Consider the following 26,340-nt stretch of genomic DNA (forward strand, 5'->3'; position numbering starts at 1 on the left):
ACTCTCTGCTCAGCCAACATCATGTTTTTACTGAGTATAACAGTGTTTTTGTTTTTGTTTTGCCATCAACGTTCTGTATCAAAAATGTCTTCCTTTTCATTTGAGGTCATAATCTACGCTGGCTGCAAATCCATTTGAGTCTAGATTTCTAGGCTAGTCGTAATCCAGTTTTTAATCAACTTGCTATTGACAATTTGTTTGTGGCATATATAAGAGTAGTGTCTTAAAATAGCTTATCTGGATTTGCTTGTTTTTCTGCTTTGAAGACAACCATGAACACATTACACAACTACTAAGGATTAGTAAACACTTTATTGGTGGTGACAAGAGATTGACAAATTGTGAAAGTTTGTCCCAACATATCAAAAATAAATCAAGTACTCACAAAGACATCTCAATCCAGAATGAGAGAAATCCATTCATATGTTTGGCATTAATACAGTGGGATCTGATTAGAGATTCTCGTACAGGGCCACGCCAGATGGTGGTGCCAAATCAGCAGAATTGATCTCTAGATAAAATCACTGGAAACATTATCATAAAATTTGTACAGGGTGACATTTGAAGGGCTCTGACAGAAAATGTCCTTAGTCATCTATGCAGAGTCATTAATTCAAATTAGCCTTAGGGTTAAGATAATAAATTAAAAGGCTGCCAATGACATAACCGATCACTTGAAACCGCCTTCATGAGCCTGACCTACGCTAACTTGGTAACACACCCAACTCCTCAACCCCTACAACACACACACACATTCACACTTCATGAGCTATGTTAAATTCCAATTCATAGATCTGATCTAAGTAAATAAAACAAAAAAAAATGTATGAACATTGGAATCAAAATCCTCAGACCTATATTTAATGTAACTCCCAGTAAACTCCACCCTAATTATTACTGCATATTAGCGTTCACTGTCTAATCAGATATCGTTATCATTTTGTCAGAGGTATAATGTATAACAGTTTTCCCAGGACAACAAATCCATGTACAAAAACTTAACAGAATCATTTAAAAACAAACACAATGACTAGGACAGGCAGGTGATTTGGGGCCTTGGGTCTGTCAGAATTGCAATGATGCAGGGAACAGGACAGCACAGGACATCAGTGGTTCAATCATCACAAGGAACATTGTCTTTTTTTCTTTTTGCTGTCAAAAATATTCATCTAAATCTGTTCAATCTATTGGTCTTTTCCTTTTTCACGTGCACCAATATTAGAATTGCTTTTAATCTTTGGGGGGGTTCTAATTAAATACATGTTTGATACAATGCAAACAATAACAAAGGTGAATACACCGTGGCCAGCTTGAGCTGTTTCTCATCTGGATGCACCAACGTGGAATTGGATGACATTGATTATCTAAGGAACAATTAACTGGCAGGCATTCTATGTAAGATTCCAATAGCAACAAGGCAGGAGTTAAGGGTGGCTGTACTGGTGGTGGTGTCTGTTTTTAAAAACAAACAAACATTTAAGTTCAGGTAGTACAACAAGTGCAGAAGTGTGGCACTGCATTCCCACGTGCAATAGACAGATCTGGTCGCTTTTATTTGACAAAGCAAATGACACATTTTGATCTTCAGACAGCACATGAAATTTGATGAGCAGTTTGGGAGAGTTGTGAGATGAGTGCCAGCAATGGAACCACCACAGCGCCTCCTATCGTTAATGGATATGCATGCACTGAGAATCCGAGCCCTCCTGCGTTCTCTTGTCACACATTCTCCAATTCACTCCAAACTTTAAAATATAACACTTCGGGACTGATTCAGCAGACACAAGTTCCTGGTTCTTTGACCAATACAGCTGGTTTGTTGGGTGCATGTGGAATTTTGCATCGGTTTTTCTGAAGCATTTGTAGACACAACAGACGTATGGCCGAAGTCTGAAATGAAAAGACTGGTGCATCTGAAACCAGGGGACTACAAACCAGGTGTCTGCCAGATCACATCCCTTAATTCATGAAAATCTCACAACATTTAAAAGAGAGGAAGGGAAGAAAGAAAAATAAAAATCACAGTCGCCATTAAATAAAAATTCCTCAAATCAACCTTTTCTTAACACAAAATGATGGATTTACCTCAATATCCAACCACTCTATAATATAAACCAGCACATCATCTGACATTTCAAATAATTTTAAACCAATAAAGCTTTTTTTTTTTTTTTTTTTTTTCACAAATCCTAACAAAAGAAAAATTGGCTGATACTTTGAAGTCAGGTTCACACTCAGTATTTCTTTTTATATATATATTTATATAGGCAACAGTTTTTTAGGCTTCTGACATTTTCCTTTGGAATTACCAGTCAACTGAAGCCCCTTCCCCAAATCCCACCCCACAAACTTCAGTTTCCTGTCTCTTCGAGTGGGTTAACCAATCCCTGTACTCATCCTCTGGCCAAGTGGCCGCACCCACATGGAGAGCACGTCTTTTGATTGGGGCCTAGGTCGATGGGGAGGGGCATGATCACTGGCGAGCGATAGCCCGTCCCCAAACAAGTCCTTTATCGGCACCACGTTTTCCCCCCAGCTTTGGATGGGCGTCATTAGCGATTCACTTTTAAGTGCTGAAGCTGCTCCTATGCTAAGCTCTGTCTGTTTTGTAGTAAGTGGCACGGATGACCGCTCTTCTCTTCTTCTGTGTCCTTTCAACCCTCGGTCCAACTTCCAGTTTTTACAGTTTGGCGCGCTGAAAGAATGCCTATCGAGAAAAGGGGGACTGTCAGACACTGATTCATTAAATAAATACTACATAGAATGTGTAAGTGAATATTGTTTACCAGAAATGACCGTACCTTCATGTAGTTTTTCAGAACCTTGACATCAGGCTGCTGAAGCACTTGACAGAGTTCCTGGAAAGTTGAAAAGTTAGCAATTGTGCTGTTTATAAACCCTTATACATAATTTGTAAAGCAAGCTAGTGTTACAGGAAAGGTTGTGGTAATTATAGAATAAATAAAATTATTATTTTATTTGACTGGTGCCACGGTAACAGTCCAGCAGCAGCAGAAGCAGAGGTAGATGAGGTATCTCTAGTGAGTCACTTCAACCAAAGCACCTGTTGCAGGGTCAAAATGAGCTCCATCTTACCTGTGTGATATCTGGTGATACTTGCAGGGAGGGCAGGTACTCCTGCTGGAGAAACTGAATGAACTCTGGCCCCTAAAATCATAAACAAGATGGTAGCTTTTCATTAAAAACTTAATTGGTCACAATGATTGGTGAGATCATTCATTATTAGCTTTTCATACAAAATAGCTCTTCAAAATGTATTGGTATCAGAAATTGTTTTGTTGATTTCCAGATGTGTCATTATAAATGCATGTACATGTACATACCCTCTTGAGATGAATCATTTTCAAGGTAAGAGTACACTCTGATAATGTCTGGAACACACACAAAAGGTGGCGGGTTATAAAAATGCATTTAAAAATAACTGGGGCTTGACATTGAGGATGTTGTGGATATGCTGAGGAATGCCTCAAGGCCTTTCACTCACAAGGACAGTCTGGGCATCGGAGAGGTCAAAGGTCGGTTTGAGAGGAGCTAGGAAGCATGCTGGGACAATGTGCTTGTAGATGAAGTCTGTAAATCCAACCAGGCCATCTTTGCCACCTGAGGAGAAAAGGCCGGCAGAGCAGCATACCTCAGTGTTAGATGGATTACGCCTCGCTCTCTACACCACAGCTGTTATATTTATGTTCTGTAAAATATTGCACTGCTTCTATAGCAACAACAATGCTGTAGGCTATTTCCAAGCAAGTCCAAACATTTTCACTTTGCTTGACACAGTTTTACTTGTACTTAATTTTAAACAGCCAAGATCCGGTGGCGGTGGTAGTGTAGTGGTTAAGCAGCTGGGCTAACGTGCAGTAGCCTGAAAGTTGTCGGTTCAATTCCGGCTTCCACCGTTGTGCCCTTGAGCAAGGCACTTAACCCCAAGTTGCTCCGGGGACAATGTGATCCCTTGTAATATAGCTGACATATGTAAGTCACTTTGGTCAAGAGGTGTCTGCTAAATGTAATGTAATGTAATATAATCCCCTTTGTAGCTAAACCGCTGCATGAAGGCAAGAACATAATTTGAGTGTGGGGTCAAGTAGCTCTGCCCTGTGGCTCTGCAGTAGTAGTTCTGACCAGTAGTAACGTACCCCAGAGCTCCACAAGCTTAGTGAGGATGATGAAGCAGGTCTTCTGGGCAATGGGGTCGGGAAAGTCCACTGCCCCCTGGATGATGGTGAACAGCACTCGCTCCACGTTCTCAGCCCCTGGGGGAGACAGAAGGGGATTGGCTCAGTTTCACACAGGTGTGTACTGTACATATATGTCGCATCAGGGCTTAAAGTTCTCAAGACACTGGTGAAATTCAGGCGTGGGCCAGGCTGTTCAAGATTTGAAAATAGGTAATTACATATAATAGGTTTAAAATGTTTGATAACTTCAGGCACATATATTTTCCTTGCTTTATGCCCTGAGTAACATGCATGAGCACAAATGGACAGGCCTTTCTTAATGCATTTCGGCTGATTCATTTGTCTCCTGTGCCAGCCCCGGAGATATGTGAGCTGCTATATACGATGACGTGCTAGAACATGAGATATCAAAGTCTGTTAATTCTCTCTGCCAGTTGCAAACAGTAATACCCACCACCTTAGTTGATGCTTAGGAATATTTCAGATAATATTTGCATGAAATTCTTAAGCAGAGGTGGAAGTCATGTTCAACTCCATAGGGTCAAGTAATCTCTATACTGGTAGTACTTTTATACCAGACACCACTGGTTCATTTAACTACTCTAGCAACACCCCTAAAAGGCCAAAATCAACCCTTAAAAAACATGTGTATCTACCAATGTGTATGAACTGGATAGTAGGTTAAATTGCCTTGTCCTCACTCGAAACAAACACATGCGAAGACTTCTCGGTTTCACGCACTGGGGCGCCCGTGCTGGCCCACTCACCCTGATTGGCCATGACCTCGTTCATGCCGCTGCCCGTGACGGTCTGGATGAAGCTGAAGTAGCTCCTCCTGAGCATCTGCTTGTCCAGTGCCGCCGTCTGGTCATTCTCCTCCGCTGGCCGGCCCAGCACCTCAAAGATAGCCAGCACCAGCGGCATGAACACCTGCTGCAGGAACGGAGACACCTGACCCTACACACAGACACAGACACACACACACACACAGGGAGGAGGATCAGGTTAGTCAGAACCGTAAAACAACTACAACTTCTGCTAGTCATAGGACCATGACCATAATGTAAATATTCAATTCACCAACATGCCTTATTTTATCTTTTTTAACATACATTAAGTTAATGTGTATGATAATGTAGAATATACTACATTATAGTCCTGACACTTTACACCCTGCTTAAACCATTACACATTACACCACTTAAAAAAAAAAAAAAAAAAAAAAAAAAAAAAAAACTCATTTTCATATCTTTGTCATGTATAGGAGCCCAGAGTCAAACCTGTTTTACCTGCACTTAAATCACTTTCAATTTAACGGCTAAATGCATCCAAAGTGTAGTACAAATCCACCCTAATTAACCCTGAGCTCCTGGCCCTGTGCGATGTTGTAAACGTCCACTTTCGTACTACAATCTCCAGTGAACTGCCCATCCCTGACCCTGTGCTGCCCTACCTTGAACTTGGCGGTGATCTGGCTGATGAGGGGGATGAACTCCTGCAGGTCCTTGGGCTCGCAGTCTTTGAGCATGTGCTCTGAGGCGGAGGGGATGAAGGGCAGCACCTCCTCCTCCAGGCAGATGATCATGCGGTGCAGGAAGGAGCGCACGGCACCCCTCAGGGCCCCCCGCTGCACCGGGCAGCTCAGCGCCGGCAGGAAGCACTGCAGGCAGTCGCGGTACACCTCCGAGCAGCCGCACTGCTTCACCGTCTGCTTGTTGCTGAAGGCCTTGCTGGTGCGGCTGGAGGGGAGGGGGCAGAGGTTGTGCATGTTTGTGAATTAAAGAGCTAGTGGTATTAAAGGAGTAGTGTGTGATTCTGGCAAATGGAGTCTGATGCTTTGAGAGCAGCCAATGAAATTACACCACTCCCCCTTTGTTGCTGCAGATGTGACAGGTTGATTGGCTGGAATAGTGCATAGACCTATTCAGACAGGATTCATTTTTCATTAATCCGGGAGCCGGAGTGATATCATTTTACCACAGGATGTCTGTAGTTATCCAATTGTTTGCTTCTAATTTATAGGAATAAATACAAACAGACCAGACAGCTTGAAGACAGTGACCCATGAACTGGACAAGAAGGTGATTAGCTGTATGTGTGCATGTGTGTGTGAATGTGTGTGTGTGTGTGTGCGCGTATGTACCTGGCAAAGCCGACAGCGTGGCTGAGACAGTCGGCGAGCACAAGCTGCCTCTCCTCATCGGCCTCCTGCGGCAGATTGGCGAGCAGCAGGCGGAAGCCGTCCATCAGCGGCGTGAGGAGGCTGCGCATCAGCGCCTGCTTCCGCTCCGCCGGGCTCTCGCCGTACACGATCAGCACACCCGCCGTCTCGAAGATGAACAGCTGGTCGTCGCTGGTCAGCAGCGCCGGAAAACCGTTTTCCTGGGATGGGGGGGGCAAAGGTCAATATGGAATATGATCTACAGTCATGTTCTGTGTGTGTGAATATATATATGGGGCGTTGTTTTGAGATGTGATGTGCTGGGGTGAAATGAGTTACAGCCATCTTCTATGTACGTGAGCGAGTGTGTTGAGTATATGTATATATTTCTGTGTATATAGATGACATTATTATCCATAATCCGTATAATTAAGTGTGTGTGTATATATGTATATGTATGTATATATATATATATATATATATATATATATATATATATATATATATATATATATATATATATATATATTTTTTTTTTTTAGGTGAATAAAGATATACAGGTTATACTTGTGATATATGACTTACAGGAGGAGCCAGTTCCAGCAGGTCTTGTATCCTGCTCAGGATGTCCTCAATGAAGGCATTCATATGTTTGCTGTTTATAAATAAAGAAAGTACACAAACATGCCAATACAGCACAATAACATTCATTAGAATCACCCATCTTCATCAGGTCACACATAAATTGGATACATATTTGGACATATTTGACATAAATCTGCTGTACTGCCTCACCAGGTGGAAGCCAAACTACCAAAATACTGTTTAATAACAAGTGGTGGTTCTTAAACATGTCATAGCCAATTTAACTCGACATCCCAAGTCTAACTGAACCAACTTCAGCTCTAATTCACTCAGTGGCCATGTGGTTGAGCTGTGTGCTTTGTGAGAGTCCAGAGCTGGGCGCTGATAAGAATGCACGGTCAGAATGTCAGAATGAGAATGTCTGAGTGGAGTGTAAGGGGAGTGGCGGTCAGCCTGCAGGCTTGCGGACTTACTGCAGGGTTTTGACGAAGCGGGAGAAGAGGTATGCCACGCGGCTCCTGACCTTCGGACTGCTGTGCCTCAGACCCCGGTGGTCCAAAAATGCCATCTGAGAAGGAGAGGGGGTAGCAGACAGGGGCACAGTGAGTGAGAGTGTGTGAGTGAGAGAGTGTGTGTGTGTGTGTGTGTGTGTGTGTGTTTGAGTGTGCAAGTGTTTGTAATGCAGTGAGAGTGACTGAGGGTGCATGTAAGAAAAATGGAATCCTTCACTAGAATAAAAGTGGCATACACTTCTTTCTGCAAATGCCCTTTTCTCATAATTTTCATCTTCAAAAAACATGTGACAACTATTAACTTACTGAATTGGACCTTTTCATACGATGACTAACTTAAGGTGACAAGACTCCACACACTCTGTATGCAAAGACAGACACACACACACACACACATACACACTCACCAGGACGTTTGGAATGTGCTGAGGCTCCACAATGAAAAACTTGTCATAACGCACAACGGTCTCAAAGAACTCCAGCGTCACAGAGGAGTGCTGGTACTCACTGACCCCACTGTTGACCAGCTGTAAACAGACAGACAGACAGACAGACAGAGAGAGAGAGACAGACAGGCACAAAGTCAGACATGCAGATCTCACAACACACAGTCCGTTAAAAAACACTTTTGTTCACTGTAATGGGTGCCGGCTGTGGTAGTCTCTGCCCCTCTTCCCTGAGAGGGTCACTCACCGTCCTCATCATCTCCTGCAGGGTGGAGGCCTTGGTGGCGTCCCCGGTAAAATGGGCACCGTGGGACGCAGGCAGGGCCTCTCCCAGCATATACAGCAGCCGAATGGCCACCTCCACCTCCATGAAGGGAGCCGTCTGCCAGCTCCTGAGAACAAACAACAGCACAGGTGACCGGTCAGAGGTGCGCGTGTGCGTGTGGAAAAGCACTACATAAATACATTCCATTTACGTCAACAAAAATGGTTATAAGGGTATTCAGCAGAATATTTTATCCAAAGCGACTTAGAATATTAGTATTAGTATAACAATAAAAGTAAACATTACAATATTTTTTTAAAAATGGCTTTTGAAGTCAGTTCCATTCTGGTCAAATGAAGATCGCAGAGTACAGTGCTTCAGAGGATGAGGATCAAAAGAACAGGAAAGCCTCAAAAGGGGAAGCATCTGCCCACTCAAAAATGCACTGATTTATTTATGCGCTCAGTCATTCCAACTCCATGAGAACACATAGATTCCATCAATATTTCACTGTTCATGAATTAACCAAATCCCATGGTTTCAAATATCCAACAAAAATGCAGAAATTATATGTTACAACAATATTCACTACATGATGATACATGATGTATTAAAAGGTGACGTGTAAGAATTGAGATAAAAAGATCCAAAAAATTAGCTACACGCATCAAAAGAATGAGAAGAAATAAGGGCGATGATGTCATTAAAAAAAAAACAAGGTATAGTGCTGCAGAGATATCAACCTGAATTAGCATGCTAAATTACTAGCCACAGCCCGACAGGTGTCATAATACCAGTTTCCGCCATGGGAGGCGTTATGCGGGCAACATAACCACCAGCCAAACTGCAATACACGTTTCTCGGTTATTACTCTAGGGTAGACCAACTCACTTTCTGGAGGTATACTGCCCCCATCGTTTATGGAATGTGGAGTATGAATTGATTTTTTGGCGGAAATTACACATGCCATCTTTAAGTAAGGGTTGATAATAAAGGCAAATTCTAAGTGTTGCCATAAATATTACTTTGATAACATTTAGGCTTAACAGAGGCCCACTGTGGCCAGACCAGCCCTGTCCAGTGCATGCAGACTTACTGTAAAGTGTTGTTGAAGACCCTGCGCACAGCCTCGAGGAGCAGCTCGGGGGAGACCTGGGCCAGGCGGTCCAGCAGCATCTTCAGTTGCTTGCGGTACTCCACAAACATGGCCTCGTCCTCCCCCTACGCCAGGCAGAGGAGGGAGAGCACAGGTCAGACAAGGCTAGAAAGGAGCCGATACACAGCAAGGCAGGTTTGTGCCAAAATGTAAGGCACCAGTACTAAAAGTATTGAAAGTACTGAAATAATTAAAATGGAAGGTATTACATTAGTGCTAAACTACTTCAGTAGAACTTTGAAGAAAATATTAAACCTAGCAGAAGTCTTCACAGCACCATGATCAAGACCATGAACCTCTTACCTCATTTTCGAAGTTGTACTCGTCATCATAGGTCAGTTTCTTCATGACCGCCAGCATGATTGCCTGTTAAAAAAGCCAACATTAGGAATTACTAAGGAATTAGGAATTACTAATTACTGTAACGTTACACAAGGAAGACCAACAACATGGATAGTTTCATCTCATGTTTTCTATTTGAGAGTTGCCTTACCTCCACATTAGCTTTCTGTTGGTCAGTCAGAAGCGGAAGCTGTAAATAGCACATTTAATGTAAGTTAGCTCATGTTTCACTCTTCAGTGATTCAATGCCACCTTTCAGCTGTGTTTTCCATCCATGTAAAAAAGAATAATAGTACTATAGACTACAACTACCAGTTTGACATCTAAGCATATTGATTCCCCTCACATAGAAGCACCTGGCTCACATGCATGTATACATTACATAGCCAGCACAAAACCATAGGCCCTGTGCGTGATAAATACGTAAGAGATAATGGATGACACGGCATTCGGTTAACAGAATAATGCACGTTCGAGGTGGTAATGCGGCCCGACGTAGCAGTGGAGCGTAAGAGAAGTTATTCACTGCATAGTGAATCCAATTTTTTTGTAGCACATGTCATACTATACAACCAAAGAGCTGTGTGTGGCATTTCATATAAATGCAGACAGAGAAAATTCACGAAATATTATGATTTAAATAATCAGAACCAAAAGTGCTTCCTCTGGAACCAGGTAGACAAATCAGAGGCCCCACCTGTTTGAGGACATGCAGGTACTCGTAGCAGAAGCCCACGATGTTGGCCGAGATGTCATCGTCCTCGTGCACGAGCAGCTGCAGCATGAGTGGCACCTTGGCCTCCAGTGCCCGCAGTGTTTCCGTGGCAACCTTGACGTTGCCTGCCTTGTGGAGCTTGGTCCAGCTGAGCACCAGCGACTGGCCCATGCCGTTGACCAGCCGTGAGAACTTGGCCAGGAAGTCCACATCTTCCTCCTGGAGGAAACCGGTGTGTATGTGTTTGTGTGTATGTGTGGTGGAGGTAGAGGAAACAGAAATCTAATCTTTAACCTCTGCGCTCACAGAAATACAGCATAATGTCAACCAATGACTGTCTTTACTGAATGGTTTCACAATCTTTTGACCACTGTGCAACAAGCTGGTATATTGATTCAAGAGTTTCCAATAAATTCAGAAAATTCTTCAAATGCAATTTTTTCTTTTAGTACAGTACATATCAGCCTCAGCATAAGCAGTGATAACGTTTGGTGTATGACCATACGAGTCATTGACAGCACTTTCAAACTCTCAAAGCTACAAAGGAATCTTCAGAAAAGTCTTTGGTCAGCTTCAGACTCCAATTACTCCAAAATATAAACTTTAATAGTACCAACATTTCAGCCATTTTCTTTTTTTGTTCTCTTATTCAGCCCGAGTCTAACTTGCATCATACCCGTTCCACATTGAAGAAGCCGGCTGACTGCAGCACTTGGCACAGTAGCTCCACCAGCTTGGTTTTGTCAACAGGATCCATGCCTTTGTTGACAATTTCAAACAGGCAGTCGCAAGCCTCCTCTCTCAGGTCCTCCACAGACATCTGACTCAGCAGCAAGTTAACAAACCTGCATGAGCAGACAATAGAAAGGGAGGGGTCAGTACACCTGGTCAAGGGCCCTGATCTGGGGCTTATCAAGCCTATGAGTCAAACATCAAAGAAAATGCTTTCACGGGTAAATTGTGGTTGTAAGTGTTAAGTGTGTGATTTGTAAACACAAAAAGGCATGCTTATCTTACAATATTATTTAAGCCCCAAATTCTACACTCACCACAGTCCACATGAGTTATACTGTAGTCCTGTAGGAAGTTCCTATTGGAAATTTGTTCTCTGCATTTTACCCATCCGTAGGTAGTATACACACATTCATACATGCACTCAGAGCAGTGAGCTCACTAGGAGCACTTCCACACTAGGAGCACACATACACACCCGGAGCAGTGGGCAGCCCTTAATCCAGCGGCCGGTGAGCAGTTGGGGGTTAGGTGCCTTTCTCAAGGCCCCTCATCCGTGGATGTGGGTTTTACATGACCACACGTAACAGTGAATTTGATGTCAATTACCAGTTTCATCTGGCAGTGAGTAACCATTGTATGCCTAAAACCTGAAATGGCTTTTAGTGATTAATTCTGCCTATAATTTAAATATTACAGTTGTGTATGGTGCTGTTGCTTATAAAATTTCTTTCTGGCCTACATACAAAAAATGAATGTATGAATGAAGGAATTTATGCCATGAATATGGACTTGAGACTGTGCGCATGACAATACAGACTAGGGAGTCTGGTTCCTCCTTTGATATCCTTTTAAGTTTGATAGTACAGGGCCCTTAAAACTTTAAAAAGAAGTATTTTATAATTAAGATTCTCTCTACTGCACCAGCTACAGAACTTATATATTATGCATGTTTTTAGTGAACAAACATGACAAGAACTGCTGCGTTTCACATTTGGCACAATGCTCTTTAGACAATATGATTTCAACATGTCTAGTCTTTCAGCAATTCTCTTTAAGGCCTGGTGTTGTCAAACATCCATTCCCAATTGTGTGTGTTTTTGAGGCTTTTACTGTTTACACTCCTGATTTCTCTTATCTTAAAGCAACACAATGTTGGAATTCCCCTTGTTGTCAAATATGAATGTACTGAGTACCCACAGCGCTAAGGGGGTACCCAATTTATCAAGGACTAATGACGAGGGTGACATTTCTGGTCAGAGCAACAAAGCTACAGTGCAATATCAGGCATTCTGGGCATCATTATTAACAATCACGGTTCTGTCAATCATGAGTCCGCGTACCATCAAAAGGAGTTTGAAGCCATTATTTCAAGGTAAAGGTTGCTTTAAAACACCAAATACTATGCATCTGGACCGATTCCAAACAAGTCAAACATCTGGCTGCTCCCCAAAAGAGCACATGGTGTTCCTACACGTTAAGCAGGGCTGGAACAACCTGGGAGGTGCTGACCTGTCATTGGCGATGAGGTTGAGGTCGATCCAGGACACGTAGGCGCCCACCACCTCCAGGCACTGGCAGGTGAGCTCACTGTGGGACTGCTGGTAGGCCTGCAGGATCTGGAACCAGGACTCCACCAGGCTGGGGATGCACTGCTCACGCATGGTGTCTTTGATCAGGGTATTCCGGCGGGTGTCCTGGAGTGAAGTGGAGAGGGGCAGGAGGGGAGGAGGGCAGGAGGTAAAACAGATTTACTGTTTATATTCCAATTACATTCCATTTCTATTAAATTAAATGCATTTATTTAGTGCCAATAATGATGAAATTGTCTCAAGATGCTTTCCAAAGCCCAAAGCCTAAACATTATGATTATATTCTGTGATGCACCTTGACCTATAGACCAAAAGACAGACAAACACTATTACTATTACTAGTAGTAGTAGTAGTAGTAGTAGTAGTAGTAGTAATGTTTACCTCAACGGAGTGCATGATGTCCCGGTCCACCACTTCAGCATCGATGGCCATGAGGGTGCGCAGGTAGATGTCCACTCCATGAGGGTTTAGTCCGATCAGAGTGAGAATATCGAAGAAGAACTTAGGCCAGTGGGTCAGGTACTCCCGTACGAAGGTCAGGGCGAACACCTGTGCCGCCTTATTCCGAATGAATGGCTTCTCCTGGTGCACGTTCATCAGCTGCATGTGAGAGGAAGAGGCTTAGTTATATGCTAAGAAAAATGTCACTTGATTGAGAAAGCAATTGCAAAAAAATTCTGGCAGTCATTCATTTGATTAAACCAATGATATCAGAAAATGCACTGGATGACTGGATGTACATGGTATGACAGTCTGCACGGTGTTGCCACCTGCTTTGAACATTCGCATCTGAAGATATTAGGACAATATTGTTTTAGCTGGTGAATTTTTGATTGGCTGGTGGCAGCCATTTTGTTGCGTGAGCAAAATGAAATTTTAGGAGATGTGGGGTGGGGGTAAGGGAGAGGTTCTATTAGCCTAGTGGAGTGGGGCTACATGCCCACCAAGCTTCACATGCCTCGGGTGTTCTGGTGTCAGGACTGGAATCCTCAACCGAAAACTGCTGGGAGGAACGCAGGGATGGAAAAAAAAAAAAAATCTATGTGCTAGCGCCGTGGCAGTCCTAATTAAGAGAACGATCCTGTAGAATTCTGCAGATTACATGTATGTATATATGGTGAGTGTTATGGTGTAAAAACAAACAAACAGTTGTGAGTCAAGTAGAGGCCTCTCCCTCATTATGATATCTATATATATCTATATATATATATATATATATATATAGATTATATACATATATACAGTATATGATACTTACTCACTCACTCACACACACACACACACACACCTGTGTCTGGAGCCACTTCATCAGCGTTTCCCTTATGAGCTGCTGCTGGGCTGCAGTCAGGCCCCCATGCCTGTACGAACACATAACACATAACACATGCAAACATTCTTTCCAGGAACTGGATCCTCCATCAGGCCCCAGTCAGAGGGACCATCCCAGTAACATTGCCTTTCATATGCACAGTAGTATGGATGTATGGAAGTGTTGAAAAGCAAGCATGTTAAAAACATCATCTTAGTATAGACGGTCCTATTCAGACATTCTTTGCACTAAGAATGAGTGGTATGCTTAGGTTAATGGCAAATTCAACCTTAGCTTTAAAAACAGAGCGGTATACTACATAGCAAGTTACACATAACCAGGCTCTCTTTGTGCAAGATGGCTGGACAAACCCTGAACTAGCGATATGAGGCCATTGGCAATAGATAATTACTTCATTAATCCGAAAGGAAATGTTGGTACTATGATAGTGGTTATCAGTTGCATTATTCAAACCAGGCTTTAGACTCTGCCTGATTAAAAATGGGAACGCACAGAGCTCCGCCTGTAACGCTTTACAGAAGCTGGTAACCCAGGTATGGTGACTGTTTTCCAAGATAATGATTGGATAATGAAGGAGGTATGGTGACTCCTGGTGTTTTCCAAGATAATGATTGGTTGTAGGCTGTACTTTTACACGTTTTGAGCCTTTATCTCAAACATAACCTGCTCCGGAGTAGGTTAAGTTATAGTATAAATTGCTCTGGTGATCTGGCCCCGTCATAAGAGAGTCACCTTCATAACCTTGCAAACCCTGACATTCAGTGCGAGAAACCTCGCTCATCTTGCTGCATAGTATATCCCCCGAAGGTCCCTTTAAAGCATGTGAGAACTAGTCATGGGGTAAACAGATAACGCTCCTGGTCAAACCAGGTCTTTCCCAGTGAACATTGTACTTACCTATATTTGATCTGGTGCTCCAACACTTGGAAGCAAAAGAACTTGACATGGTCGTCACTGTAGGAAGGAAATCACAAACGGGCAAAAAATGAAAACGAAAAAAAAAAAACGGAAAACGTACTGTATTGTTTACAAATAATCACTAATGAGACTGTATTTTCTCAAGCAGTTTACCTGTAAAAGCCTTTAGCCAGAGCTTCTGCACACATCTCCCAGGCATCCTGAGACTCCTTCAGTTGCTCAAAATATGCCAGTGCCTAAGAGAGACAAGGAGAGAGATGCACAGGTATGGAAACAGACAAGCAAACCTGACAAGCAAACCTGACTAACACCAGCATCAGACTGACACAAGCACACTACATTCTGAAGCCACCCACACACTTTGCCCCATGGGAACTGGGGCGTAAATACTGGTTGCATCCAAGAGTTCTTTCCCACTGTACCAAACTATAGCACCTCGGGTACTAGCCACATTAACTCCATGTTCCCATTTTCCACTGTTCATGTGCTGAAACCAGAGCTTGCAGTACTATATTGCTGAATAATTGAACATATTGCATCATATGATGCTGTATGACCATATAGACTGGCTGATAGGGAGTCACTGGTAGTATTGAATTTTGTCCAGAGATCATTTTTCGTCTCTTGACACTTATCTATGCTGCATCTAGAATGCATGTTGGAGTATTTCCTCTTTGAAAGACAATGTGTACCAATGTATTGCGCAAAACCCTTTGTAGATACACAATGGACATTGTTAGTTTGGTTCATTGTATTTGTATTGTTAATTTCTGTTGCATTTCATCACGAACATCCCTAAGACAACGCTGTCTCAAGTTTGTGAAAAACCACAGGCTCCTTTTACTTTTATGTAAATATTTTTCAACTTCTTCCCTATGAGATATGGATGAATATCACTGAGCGGTGCCTTTTGCTGTCCTGGACATGAATAACTCATAGTTTGCCAGGTCAACATGACATAAATGAAAGAAACAAAATTAATTTGAAAGAATTTGTTATATTTGTCTATGCATGTTGTATTCAGAGAAAACATTACCTGGCCATTTTACATGCCTTTTCTAGATTGTTTTTTTTTTCTTCTTTTCAGTTTTATATAAAAGAATGCATGATATTTTGCCATGTCCCCATCACTATGCATTAAAGTTTAAAGTGAATAAAACATAGTAAAACCCTAAAAAATATATTTCTTTCCAATTGCTTTCAAATTATTGTTTTGCTAAACAATATATTACTCCATAGTTTTTGTGTGTGCCTGAAATGATTGTCCACCCTGTCGTATTGGGAAATATGCCCCTTTAAGAAAAGGTTACCCTCTCTAATAAGATCAGGATGTAGCGAATTTCTCCAGGTCCACCACAAAGGAACGTAGACATGATCACACCAATGCGTTTATCTGGTTTTATTCACTGTTTGCAGTTTCTCATCACTAGAAGGACAACAGTTTTTCTTCTCCCTTCAGTGGTGGGAAATTCACCTGCTGAAGTTACTGACCAGTTGACCTTCTTACTGACAAATTGTCTGTATAAGCAAAGTCCTTTTAGGCAAGTCCCTCCACTCGGCGGCCATATGGCAACGCTTTTTGGGCACTCATCGGGCATCCATCTCGGCAGAAATCCGCGTGCACAAGGCTTAACGACACCAATCTACTGCAATCTTGCTCCAGCGGCGAGATCACAACACATGATTGGCACGATGTCTTCACAACACAGCACATGATTGGCTCAATGTATTCACATGTCAACGTTTTGCTGCGGAAGGGGTGTGATATGCGTAGACAACTGCCATATTGGCATTACAAACTAAGCCCATGCATTTCTATGGAGGATGTTTTGAGTGCTGTGTCTCCTCATTAGAAAGTCTCTGGTATGCTTACTTGCTCTGCCCAAGCTTAAAATGTCCACCGTGTCGGGACAAAAATGCCAGCTGTGATTTGAATACAATATTTTCATATTATGCAGATATAACTAACTATACCAAAGTCTCTTCTACAACAAGTCTAGATAGTGACCCAGTGACAGTTTGCTGGGAGTAACGTTAACTGAAGGTGAAAATGTCCACCCTATCATCATCCACCCTGTCAGAAATCAGAATATTGTCTGAATATTGTCCCATAATTATCTGAAAATAGGTATGGGAGCTCAGCTAAAAGATATCTCCACAACTTGAGTATCTGCTGCTTAAGATAAAACATAAAAAGAATAGAAAATTAAGACCAAAATGGCAATTGTGAGAGGTGAATGGCACTCTCCAGTGATATCCACCCATATTTATAGCCATGAGTTGCAACAAAATTGCAATACAATTGCCAAGGGAAACCTGTAAACATTAGATAAACATTTCATCTCTGATTACATCAGGCAACTCGTAATCTGTAAAAGAGAGAGGACCAGAGCATGATAGACAGATATCACTCCAACGCCGCATGATATACAGAGATCACCCCAACGCTGTCTGATCAAACTGAACACTGAGCTTCATTCAAATCACAGGTAGTCACAGGATCAGTAACTTCATGCCAATGCCAAAATAACTGTTATTTATAACCACTAAAAGAAATAATCACACGCAACTGGCCAGTATAAACAGCAACATGACTGATCTTAAGAAAGATTGGTAGATACTGACTGCTCATCAGAGCAATGATCAATCTACCAGAACAAGGCAGTCTCTTAAGTGAAGTAAAGCAAAAGTACCATCAACGAAAATGAACCAGTGATTTATACATAATAGAACATTTATCAAACTCCATGATAAATGAAAGTAGACACACTACACTGACAACAATTCAACCAACTTCCAATTGTGACCCATCATGCAATGAATAGAACTATCATATATATTAGGGATGGTATACAAAAACACAGCAAACATTCTTACCCTTTGTCGGTAACAAGCATCTGCATTTGGGTTCAACCCCAGCAGCGCTTGCTCATCCATGATGACTGGTGCAGACTGGCAGGCCATCCGTGGGTTAGCTAGTCTTCAATTCAGGTTCCCTCTTTTCCTCTACCAAAAGGCAGATCACACACATCTGGGGATGGGGAGGGAAGTGTACAGGGGGGGATTTACATAATAGCATGCCACTGAATAATGGCTTTCTCTGATCACCTGCTGGTAAATAAAATAAGGGCAACACTCTGAAATCTCATTCACTGCTAAATGATTTAATCAAGTTGCCTCCTGTGGATAAACAGCTTAACTTTCAAGCTTCGAGTTTCAACCCTTATTTCCAGGACAGGTTATACCATAACAAGCGACACAATAGCGGCTACCTGTATTGTCATAGGGATTGCCATTAGAAAAGCAAGCTTATGTAAAAACAGAGCCTCTGCGTTTCTGCGGAGTTGTTTTTCATCAGCTGAGTCTGAACCAACACCATCAGCATAAAGACTGCCACTTGTGAGTGATCAAACGTATTGGTGAAATGGGGTAGCTGTTCATCATTGGCTACACTGAATTGGAAACAATTGCCAACACTGGTTGCATTTTCACTGATATGATGCAACGTCAATATCCAAGTTAGACAGCAATGCCTATTCACGCTAGCGCTGCCTTTGGCAGAGTGTGACCAATGAGATGGCTAGCCAAAAACAGTCACACCAAAAACATAACTAACGTTAGCTCTACTCTTCACTCTGCTAACGCACAATTCGTCCACGTTCACATAACAGTCTATCAATACATAACGATGGTCCTCCTTTCACGACAACCATGTTATCTTTTAAATAACTTTTCAGCCGCAACACATCAGGTTGGCTTTCTCGTAAAGTTGAACATACTGAGTAGCTAGAACTTAGCAATTAGCTAATGTATTATAGCTTGCTAGCATCATGCCTATGTGTCACATGCGCCTTCACTTTACAATAACGTGGCATGGCGTGCAAGTTTCACTAATATAATCAGTGTACGTTCGTGGGATATCACCGGCATACCTGCTAACCAACACATCAGTTGAACGTTAATAATGCGTTTGTGGATGCGTTTGTGTATTTAGGTAAATACAACTCCGGCTAGCTAACGAGCTTGCTAGCCAGCTAGCCACAACGCACCGACAGCTTTTTCTCGCCTATCAGCACGCCTCTCCCTTTCACATTGTGTCAAAAATGCTTGGCAGAAAAGTTTAAAAGGTCCACATGACCAAAGGCCCATTTGTAGCCATGATAATAGAATGACTGTGTACCTTATTGTCGACTTTAAGGAGTCATCCCCCGTTATTCGTAGTCCCCAGTAAAATGAATACTCCAGAAAACACAACTAACGTTAATGTTGCGTTGACGGTCCGGCTTGGCGATTCTCTAGATTGCGGCGTGTCGGCGGCGGCGACTGGAGCTCAACGGAAATGGGAACGTCACATTTACCTGGGTCACGACCGCAGGAAGAAATCCCCCCGGTGTTTTCGTCAAAAGCCTACAACAAAGATACTTCAGTTTAATTTTAATTTTTGCTGTATCAACCATCTTTGTACAAATATACATTCTTTGTTTTGTCAAGATTTTACTGTAGTTTTATTTTATTGTTATTGAATAAACATGGCTACCTGAGATTTCACTTGATGTTATCTGCCGTGATTCCACCAGAAAATGTGTTGAAAATGTTCGTTCTATCAAAATGGTCCATCGTTATTATTATGCCATTATGTCAACGTGCAAATATCAAATTACATGTACCTAGCCTTAACCCTAAATGCCCCTTTGCAGAAATAAAGTATGTGATCCAGTCTATTTGTGATGTATGTAATAAACCTAATGAAGAACATTGACTTGAAAATTACTTTTTAAATGAATGGGTTGCATTTCTCTTCTGTATGGGTTAAATGTTTTCATAACCTGTTAGTCTAAGGCTGTATGTAATACTGTATTTTCATTAACATAATGGTATGCTGTAATAGAGCCTAACTTGTAACGCTAAAATGTAAAAAAATGCAGGAATTTCTTTAATTTGTTAAATTAACAAATAATGAATTACTAAACTAATTGCTCATCAGTAGTTCAGGAAAATACATAGGCCTACAGCACCGCCCTTTCCCAAGCCTTGACGTAACGATTCTCCGCCCTTCTACTTCCTTTTCACAGTGGCAGTCAGCGAGAGACACCATGAAGGCGTCTGGCACAGTATGTAAAATTCGTGAAAACCTGCAAATATGTGTCGTTGAACTATTTTTTTTGTCAGCTGTTACTGCGTAAACATTTGTTGAACATGTATATGTCTTTGTATCAGTATATTATTGTATAGACAAATGTATCAGGCGAATTTAATACCTGGCCCATCCATGATTCTAACATGGCGTCCCGGTGTCGTAGCAAAAGCCATGTGGTGCTTTGAAAAAATTTTGTCAAAATCCTATCAAACCATATGCCTTTTTTAGTTCCAGTGCCCTGTGTTAGTGGTTCAACTCTTCATTCCATCTTAATTTTGTAGATTCAATTGTGTTTTTTTTTCTTCTCTCTAATGTATCGGAAGGGTAGCAAGCCACATGCGCGTCGTGGATAGTCTCGTTTAACGCTAACTAGGCTAATGGCGAACGTTAGCCCACTGTAGCGAACTAACATTAGAGCTTGTTGATAGAAGTGTAAATCTCGAGTGCGTGGAATGATGTGGCGATGTAATGGTTCTTTGCACGTTATTTCATAAGAATAACTGTGGTGGTGTGAATATTCGCGTACAATGCTGTGCAAAATTACCGTGTACGAGATGCTTTAGTTAATGTTAACGCTAATCCTAACATCAGTTGAGCTAATGTTGCCATAACAGCTAGCCGATAACAGATATTAGTTTAGTCACAAAAGTAAAAGTCCCCACATGGAAAAGTTGTTATTGGATGTTATGTTGTCGCACATGTGTAACTTACATTCATTTGTTGATGTGTAGCACCCAAACCCAAGGGTCATGTCCAATTAATGATGTGATCTAGCGTGGTGTGCTGATAGGAAAAAGCACCTTGTCGCCTTTCGGATACTGATGTGTTCTAGAAAGTGAATTCAAGGTCCTACACTTTTGACACGTGTATGTAATGCATTGTGACTGCTCCATTAACATCCACTAAATGCAGTTTCTGTTTCCTGTCTCTTCCTGTTTTCAGCTTAGGGAGTATAAAGTCATTGGGCGCCTCTTGCCCTCTGCCAAGAACCCTAACCCTCCCTTATACCGCATGAGGATCTTCGCCCCTAACCATGTGGTGGCCAAGTCCCGCTTCTGGTACTTCGTCTCCCAGTTGAGGAAGATGAAGAAGGCTTCAGGCGAGACGGTCTACTGTGGACTGGTGAGAACTTAATACAGCTTTGTGTAAGAGTGGTAGAAAGATCAGCTGTAGGTAAATTCTTACTTGTAGTTCAATTCTTACTAATCGTTACAGCGTGAGGTTCTTGAATTGTTATAAAAGTGTTAATGTTGTGTTGCTTCAGCAGAGAAATTAACTATTGATTAGTGAGGTGTTTTATCTTAGTGTCATTTCATCATGTGTTATGTCCCTTCATTTCCTCCAGGTCCATGAGAAGACTCCCCTGAAGGTTAAGAACTTTGGCATCTGGCTGCGTTATGACTCCCGTAGTGGAACTCACAACATGTACAGAGAGTACAGAGACCTGACCACTTCTGGGGCTGTTACTCAGTGCTGTAAGTGTGTCCTTGGAGTTGATTTCTGGCTGTGCACTTACTATTAATACGGTTGGTCAGTGCTTATGCATGTACTCACACAGTTGGCCCTGTTTAATATTGGAATTGGTGTCTTGCTATGCACCTATTGGTGGTCATGTACAGTTAGTGTAAATTCTCTTGCCTCAGGTGCAGAGAAACAAAGACTTGGCAGTTCATTCATGGTTCCTTGGATCTTTGAAATATGAAGTCTTAAGTCCATATTTGTGCTTCAAGTCTGCGGCGTGTTCCCAAGTGAAAAGCCCTGTTTGGATATTTCTCAGTAAACTGAAGTTAGACCTTCTTGCTCTGATTTGACATGGGCATTGCTGCACACAAACCCAAGGGTCATTACTGGTCATTTGTAATGCTCCTTTTCAGCGTGTGCACAAATTGAAATAGGACCTTGTCGCCTTCCACTTGCTGCTGTGCTACTGGAAGTGAATTCAAGGTCCAACATTTGTGTTCGGTAACGTTCATGTGTTAAGCATATGTGCCTAGTAGAGACAGCTAAATTAAGTTATTGTTTTAATTCCGTTAAATGTGATGTGTGAAAGTGCTCAGACTTAGCTGGTTGATGCTCACATCCATGACCTGGATTGTCAGACAGCCCAAAAGGTCACTTCCTAACCTTTCTTCTCTCTGGTGTTCAGATCGGGATATGGGTGCACGCCATCGTGCTCGTGCTCACTCCATCCAGATCATGAAGGTGCAAGTGATCGCAGCCAACAAATGTCGCAGACCTGCCATCAAGCAGTTCCACGTAAGTTTCAACTCTGACTGTCTCCCTGTGAAGTCGTCTGGTCCTTTTAAGGAATTTTGCTTTTTAAATTGGGTAAATGGAAGTTGAAATTGACTTTCAAAGCAGTGCTTTTCTAAATGGTACTATTAGAACTTTTACAATCCTGTACTTAGGCAAGCTGATGCTCTATAATCATGTCATTCATAACTTGTAATATTGGTCCACAATGCATGTTGCTATATGGGTGCATCACTCTTGGGTGACTGAGACTTGCATGAAGGGCTCCCATTATTTTGATGGGAGGGGCCTTGAATATTCAGTGTGCTAAGCGGGTCTCTCACTGGACTGGCCTTACGGTTGCCGGCTCTAGATCAATAACTCGCCACAAAAAAAGCCAAGTTCCTCTTCCAGATTACAAGCTTTCCATCTTCAAACCTGGCGGTTTTGAACTGGCAACATCAGCTTATCAGCTGGGCAGCTGTTATTAACTGGAGATCAACTTTGTGATGTGAAACTTGGTGACTGAAACCAGTAAAATCTAGAATTGTAGTTCTATCTGAAATGGGTGACTGCAATCTTTTTTTTTTTTGTTCTATTTGGTCCTGAATATATCTGTTGAATTCCACAGGACTCCAAGATCAAGTTCCCTCTGCCTCACCGGGTTCTTCGTCGCCAGCACAAGCCCCGCTTCACCACCAAGAGACCAAACACCTTCTTCTAAAGGATATGTTGATGCTTTTCAATACAAGTTGGGCAATAAAAAAAGTCACAGAAAATCTCGAGTCAATTTGTTTTTTTGCACATTTATAAATTGTCTTTTATTAAGAAGCAGTACAGACTTGTATGAAGGCAAGTTAACTACCTGAATGGGATTTAGAAACCTGCATAATAGCAGTTGTCACTGATGCAAAGTGGTAGTGGAGTACAATTATTTCGGATGAGCTCTGCCATGGGCATATGACTGATTTGTGGTTTTTAACAGTAGTAAACATCCAAAAGATCAATTAATTTTCACTGTCCTCCTTTTAAAACTACCCTGAATATAAGAGATTGTGGATTACAACCGGGGACTTTTTTATTGACTGAATTGGTGATGTTTGACCTGAAACACTTTGGGTCATTTGATTTGTTACAACACCATATGGGTGACAGTCACTCTGGAAATGCAAATGACATCAGCCACACTGGTTCCAGCCTCAGAAGGACTACTTTGCTGCTATCAGTGAGTTGAAAGTGGAGTTGGCCTCTTCAAAGGGCCAGATTTGATCAGAACTTAAAAAATCTGACCGCATTCTTCCATTCATGGGTGACATACAGTAGCACCCGTAGCTTGTGTATTTGCTAGTGTATTTCTGCCAGGCAGAAGGCTAAGAACCAGCAGAACCACAAAATCAGATTGCCAGAAATCAGTTCAAACATCCAATTATCACAAAATCTGAAACCAGCCAATATCTACACAAACTCAATCAAAAGGGAACAAAAATTCCAGTTTACCCTGTGTTCTATGGCATCATGATTTTGCCTAGCCACCTTTTGTGATCCTAAAGGAATGGTGTAATACAGGACTATTGTTACCATGTAAATGCATCAATGGAATCTTTGCATCATTGTCTCTCGACTCTTGATAATGTAATCATACATATTTATGTAATATTTATTTAGCATCTTTCAAAGTGCTTTATTATATATAACAAAATAAAAGGATAATTCAAATTTCAATGAATATATAGGAGAATGATTCATTGCCATCTGAACCTCTGTGTTTGGATCTGTGAAGGGTCCTACGTTACTGAGTGACATTCGATTAGTTGATGGTCAGGGATGTACAGTATTTCTGATACATGTAGGCTATTTAAAATATGAATAAAAAATATTATTTTGGAATTTGTATTTGATTGGGATGATGGAAATGCCTTCATATTTTGTATCAAAATACTTCAGTGTTTTGTATTTTTGTATTTTTAAAATGCTGCAAAATACTTTCTGAACAACAACACCTGAAATTAAGCAAACCCATGGTTTTCTTTCAAACACAACGTTGCTACATTGAACAGACCTATTTTGCCACAGCAATTCTGAATTTGCCAATTCATTTATCCAACAGAATCATGTAAGATCAATGTGAAGCACCTAAGTACTGAATCATAAGGCAAATGAACACATGGGATGCCTTGGTGTTACAATTTTATTGTGAGCCTCTGTACGAAGAACACTGAGATAACCATGCAGCTAACAGTGTTGGCAAAAGTTTTCACATTCGACATCAGCTTTCGATTTTTGAAATTATTCACATTTCTAACCAGCATGCATTGTGTTCAACCCAGCTCTTTCACATGCCAGCAACGTGCAGGACTAACTGCAGCCAGGTCCTCTCCATGTTCGGCACGGTACTGAAAATGGATTCCAGCAAAAGGGTATGTCAAACAAAATACAGAGATACAAAGGTTGGAGTATTGTTTTGAGTTTATTTGCTTAAATTCAGCAAATTAATTAAAAATTCAGCAAATTCAACATTTTCTAGGCTGTGTGGCAAGGGTGCGTGCCCTGCTGAAGATAGATGGATATACTTCATCCCCAAAGGAAAATGGCAGTGTTCCTACAGTCATACAAACACAACACTCACATACTGTATATTTATAAATACACTACCAGTCAAAGGTTTGGACTCCATTATAGACAGAATACCAGCTGAGATCATTTGCATTGTTTATACTCAGGGCAGCAGTTTTTTAGATTACAACGTCAGATTATTACGTCCAACAGGGAGGAGCAGAAACGACCAAGCTGGACTTGATGAAAGCAGAGTGAGCCTGTTCAACACCTAGAATGGAAGACACCAAAAAAGTTACATTACATTGTCAATAAGGAAACGTGCAGCTGTGTGTGTGTGTGTGTGTGTGTGTCATGTTCAGGTCCAAAAGTGCAGCATGGCCCTCAGGTTTAAGTGATGAGTGGCATGGCGTGAGGGTGCTCGGACGCTGTGTCTGGTGGCAGAGGACAGCACCGTTGCATGTGCCCTTCATGATGTATTATAGAAGGTAAAGATGGCCAAGCGCTATGCACTAAGCACCAGACATTAGCGCTCTTCCTTGGTGAAACTACTTTGGTTGCACTCGTGTCAAACTTCTCGCACCAGTTAGGAGAAGACCAACATCCAAAAAGCCAATGAGACAATCCAGTACTGGATTTAGGTGGAAAGCAAGAGAGGCTAGAGCAAGAGGCTAGAGGCTACCAAGCAACCATCCATCAAGACCACCTCCGTCTCAACAGCAGAGCAATCTCCAGCACGACACCAGCCAGCAGCCAACAGCCAATGGAGTAGGTTCCAAATGCCCAGTATGGCAGGGACAATCCTGCTTAAGGAAAGGACCAACATGATGAAGCCACTCATATGGCCTTAACCACCACTGTACTCTAATGTGTATGTATGAACATACTTGGCCATTAAACCAGATTCTGATTCACTGCGGCCTGTGCTACTGCAACCACTGAGAAAAAAACCTCACCACCTCCAGGAGCGCCTGCAGGAATGAAATGGTACGCACACCCACCTACAGAACGAAACTTTCAAGGCGTTGATAATATTTGTCCATTTCCCAGTTAGGTTTGTGCATTGGTCAGCTAGAAAGTAGCCATACTAACAACATCCACATGCAATACCAATTTTGCCTACCTTGTTCTTGCTGCTTGCCCATCTGAAATGACTCCTCTAGTTTTGCTGTCTCCTTTCTGTTTTCGTTGTTTAAAAAAAAAACGTGTTATATCCACGATAAGTCTTGAGTTGAATTAGCTTATAACATTGTGTGCTGATAACCAGCAACTATAGATAAAAGAAAACAACAAGTAGCCTAGCCTACAACTTCTGTAGCGTGCATGCTTATTCCCTTTCCTGCTCAAACAAAAGGTGTGTGCTTGCATATAGTTCTGCATTAAGTTGAGTTTGATAATGTGTTTACAAACTTTACTTTACAGAAAATTGTAAATAGCCTACTGTCATGCTGTTAATGGGATACT

General features: G+C 41.8%; 2 protein-coding genes and 2 non-coding genes across 4 annotated transcripts; 3 read left to right on the forward strand and 1 right to left on the reverse strand.

Moving 5' to 3' along the window:
- Nucleotides 1-293: 293 nt before the first annotated feature.
- On the reverse strand, nt 294-19,293 carry xpot (exportin, tRNA (nuclear export receptor for tRNAs)). The gene is made up of 25 exons (XM_048268452.1): nt 19,135-19,293; nt 17,832-17,985; nt 15,108-15,190; nt 14,934-14,990; nt 13,995-14,064; nt 13,088-13,306; nt 12,626-12,810; nt 11,058-11,226; nt 10,364-10,600; nt 9,818-9,856; nt 9,628-9,690; nt 9,265-9,389; nt 8,151-8,295; nt 7,865-7,984; nt 7,419-7,513; nt 6,946-7,015; nt 6,343-6,581; nt 5,653-5,938; nt 4,967-5,156; nt 4,158-4,274; nt 3,506-3,621; nt 3,345-3,392; nt 3,097-3,168; nt 2,802-2,858; nt 294-2,707 (listed from the first exon to the last, which is right to left on the reverse strand). Exons 2-25 carry the CDS (start codon nt 17,916-17,918, stop codon nt 2,681-2,683), a joined length of 2,916 nt encoding a protein of 971 aa, XP_048124409.1. The 5' UTR covers nt 17,919-17,985; nt 19,135-19,293; the 3' UTR covers nt 294-2,680.
- A 668-nt stretch (nt 19,294-19,961) lies between these two features.
- rpl18a (ribosomal protein L18a) lies at nt 19,962-23,102 on the forward strand. Its single transcript, XM_048268507.1, has 5 exons — nt 19,962-20,065; nt 21,034-21,213; nt 21,437-21,566; nt 22,238-22,347; nt 22,955-23,102. Exons 1-5 carry the CDS (start codon nt 20,048-20,050, stop codon nt 23,045-23,047), a joined length of 531 nt encoding a protein of 176 aa, XP_048124464.1. The 5' UTR covers nt 19,962-20,047; the 3' UTR covers nt 23,048-23,102.
- LOC125311119 lies at nt 20,819-20,948 on the forward strand. The gene has a single exon (XR_007196445.1). It is a non-coding gene; the product is annotated as a small nucleolar RNA SNORA68 (small nucleolar RNA).
- LOC125311120 lies at nt 21,913-22,046 on the forward strand. Its single transcript, XR_007196446.1, has one exon. It is a non-coding gene; the product is annotated as a small nucleolar RNA SNORA68 (small nucleolar RNA).
- Nucleotides 23,103-26,340: the final 3,238 nt, after the last annotated feature.

The sequence above is a fragment of the Alosa alosa genome, chromosome 17 (genome assembly GCF_017589495.1).
Source record: "Alosa alosa isolate M-15738 ecotype Scorff River chromosome 17, AALO_Geno_1.1, whole genome shotgun sequence".
NCBI lineage: Eukaryota > Metazoa > Chordata > Actinopteri > Clupeiformes > Clupeidae > Alosa > Alosa alosa.

Excerpts from the sequence above, each read along its gene's own strand:
- xpot (XM_048268452.1), bottom strand. The coding sequence starts at position 17,918 with ATGGCCTGCCAGTCTGCACCAGTCATCATGGATGAGCAAGCGCTGCTG. Across the intron at positions 14,991-15,107 it reads CTGGCTAAAGGCTTTTACAG|TGACGACCATGTCAAGTTCT; the intron begins GTAAACTGCTTG and ends TCCTTCCTACAG. Across the intron at positions 14,065-14,933 it reads GAGCACCAGATCAAATATAG|GCATGGGGGCCTGACTGCAG; the intron begins GTAAGTACAATG and ends GTGTTCGTACAG.
- rpl18a (XM_048268507.1), top strand. Across the intron at positions 21,214-21,436 it reads AGACGGTCTACTGTGGACTG|GTCCATGAGAAGACTCCCCT; the intron begins GTGAGAACTTAA and ends CATTTCCTCCAG. Across the intron at positions 21,567-22,237 it reads TGGGGCTGTTACTCAGTGCT|ATCGGGATATGGGTGCACGC; the intron begins GTAAGTGTGTCC and ends TCTGGTGTTCAG.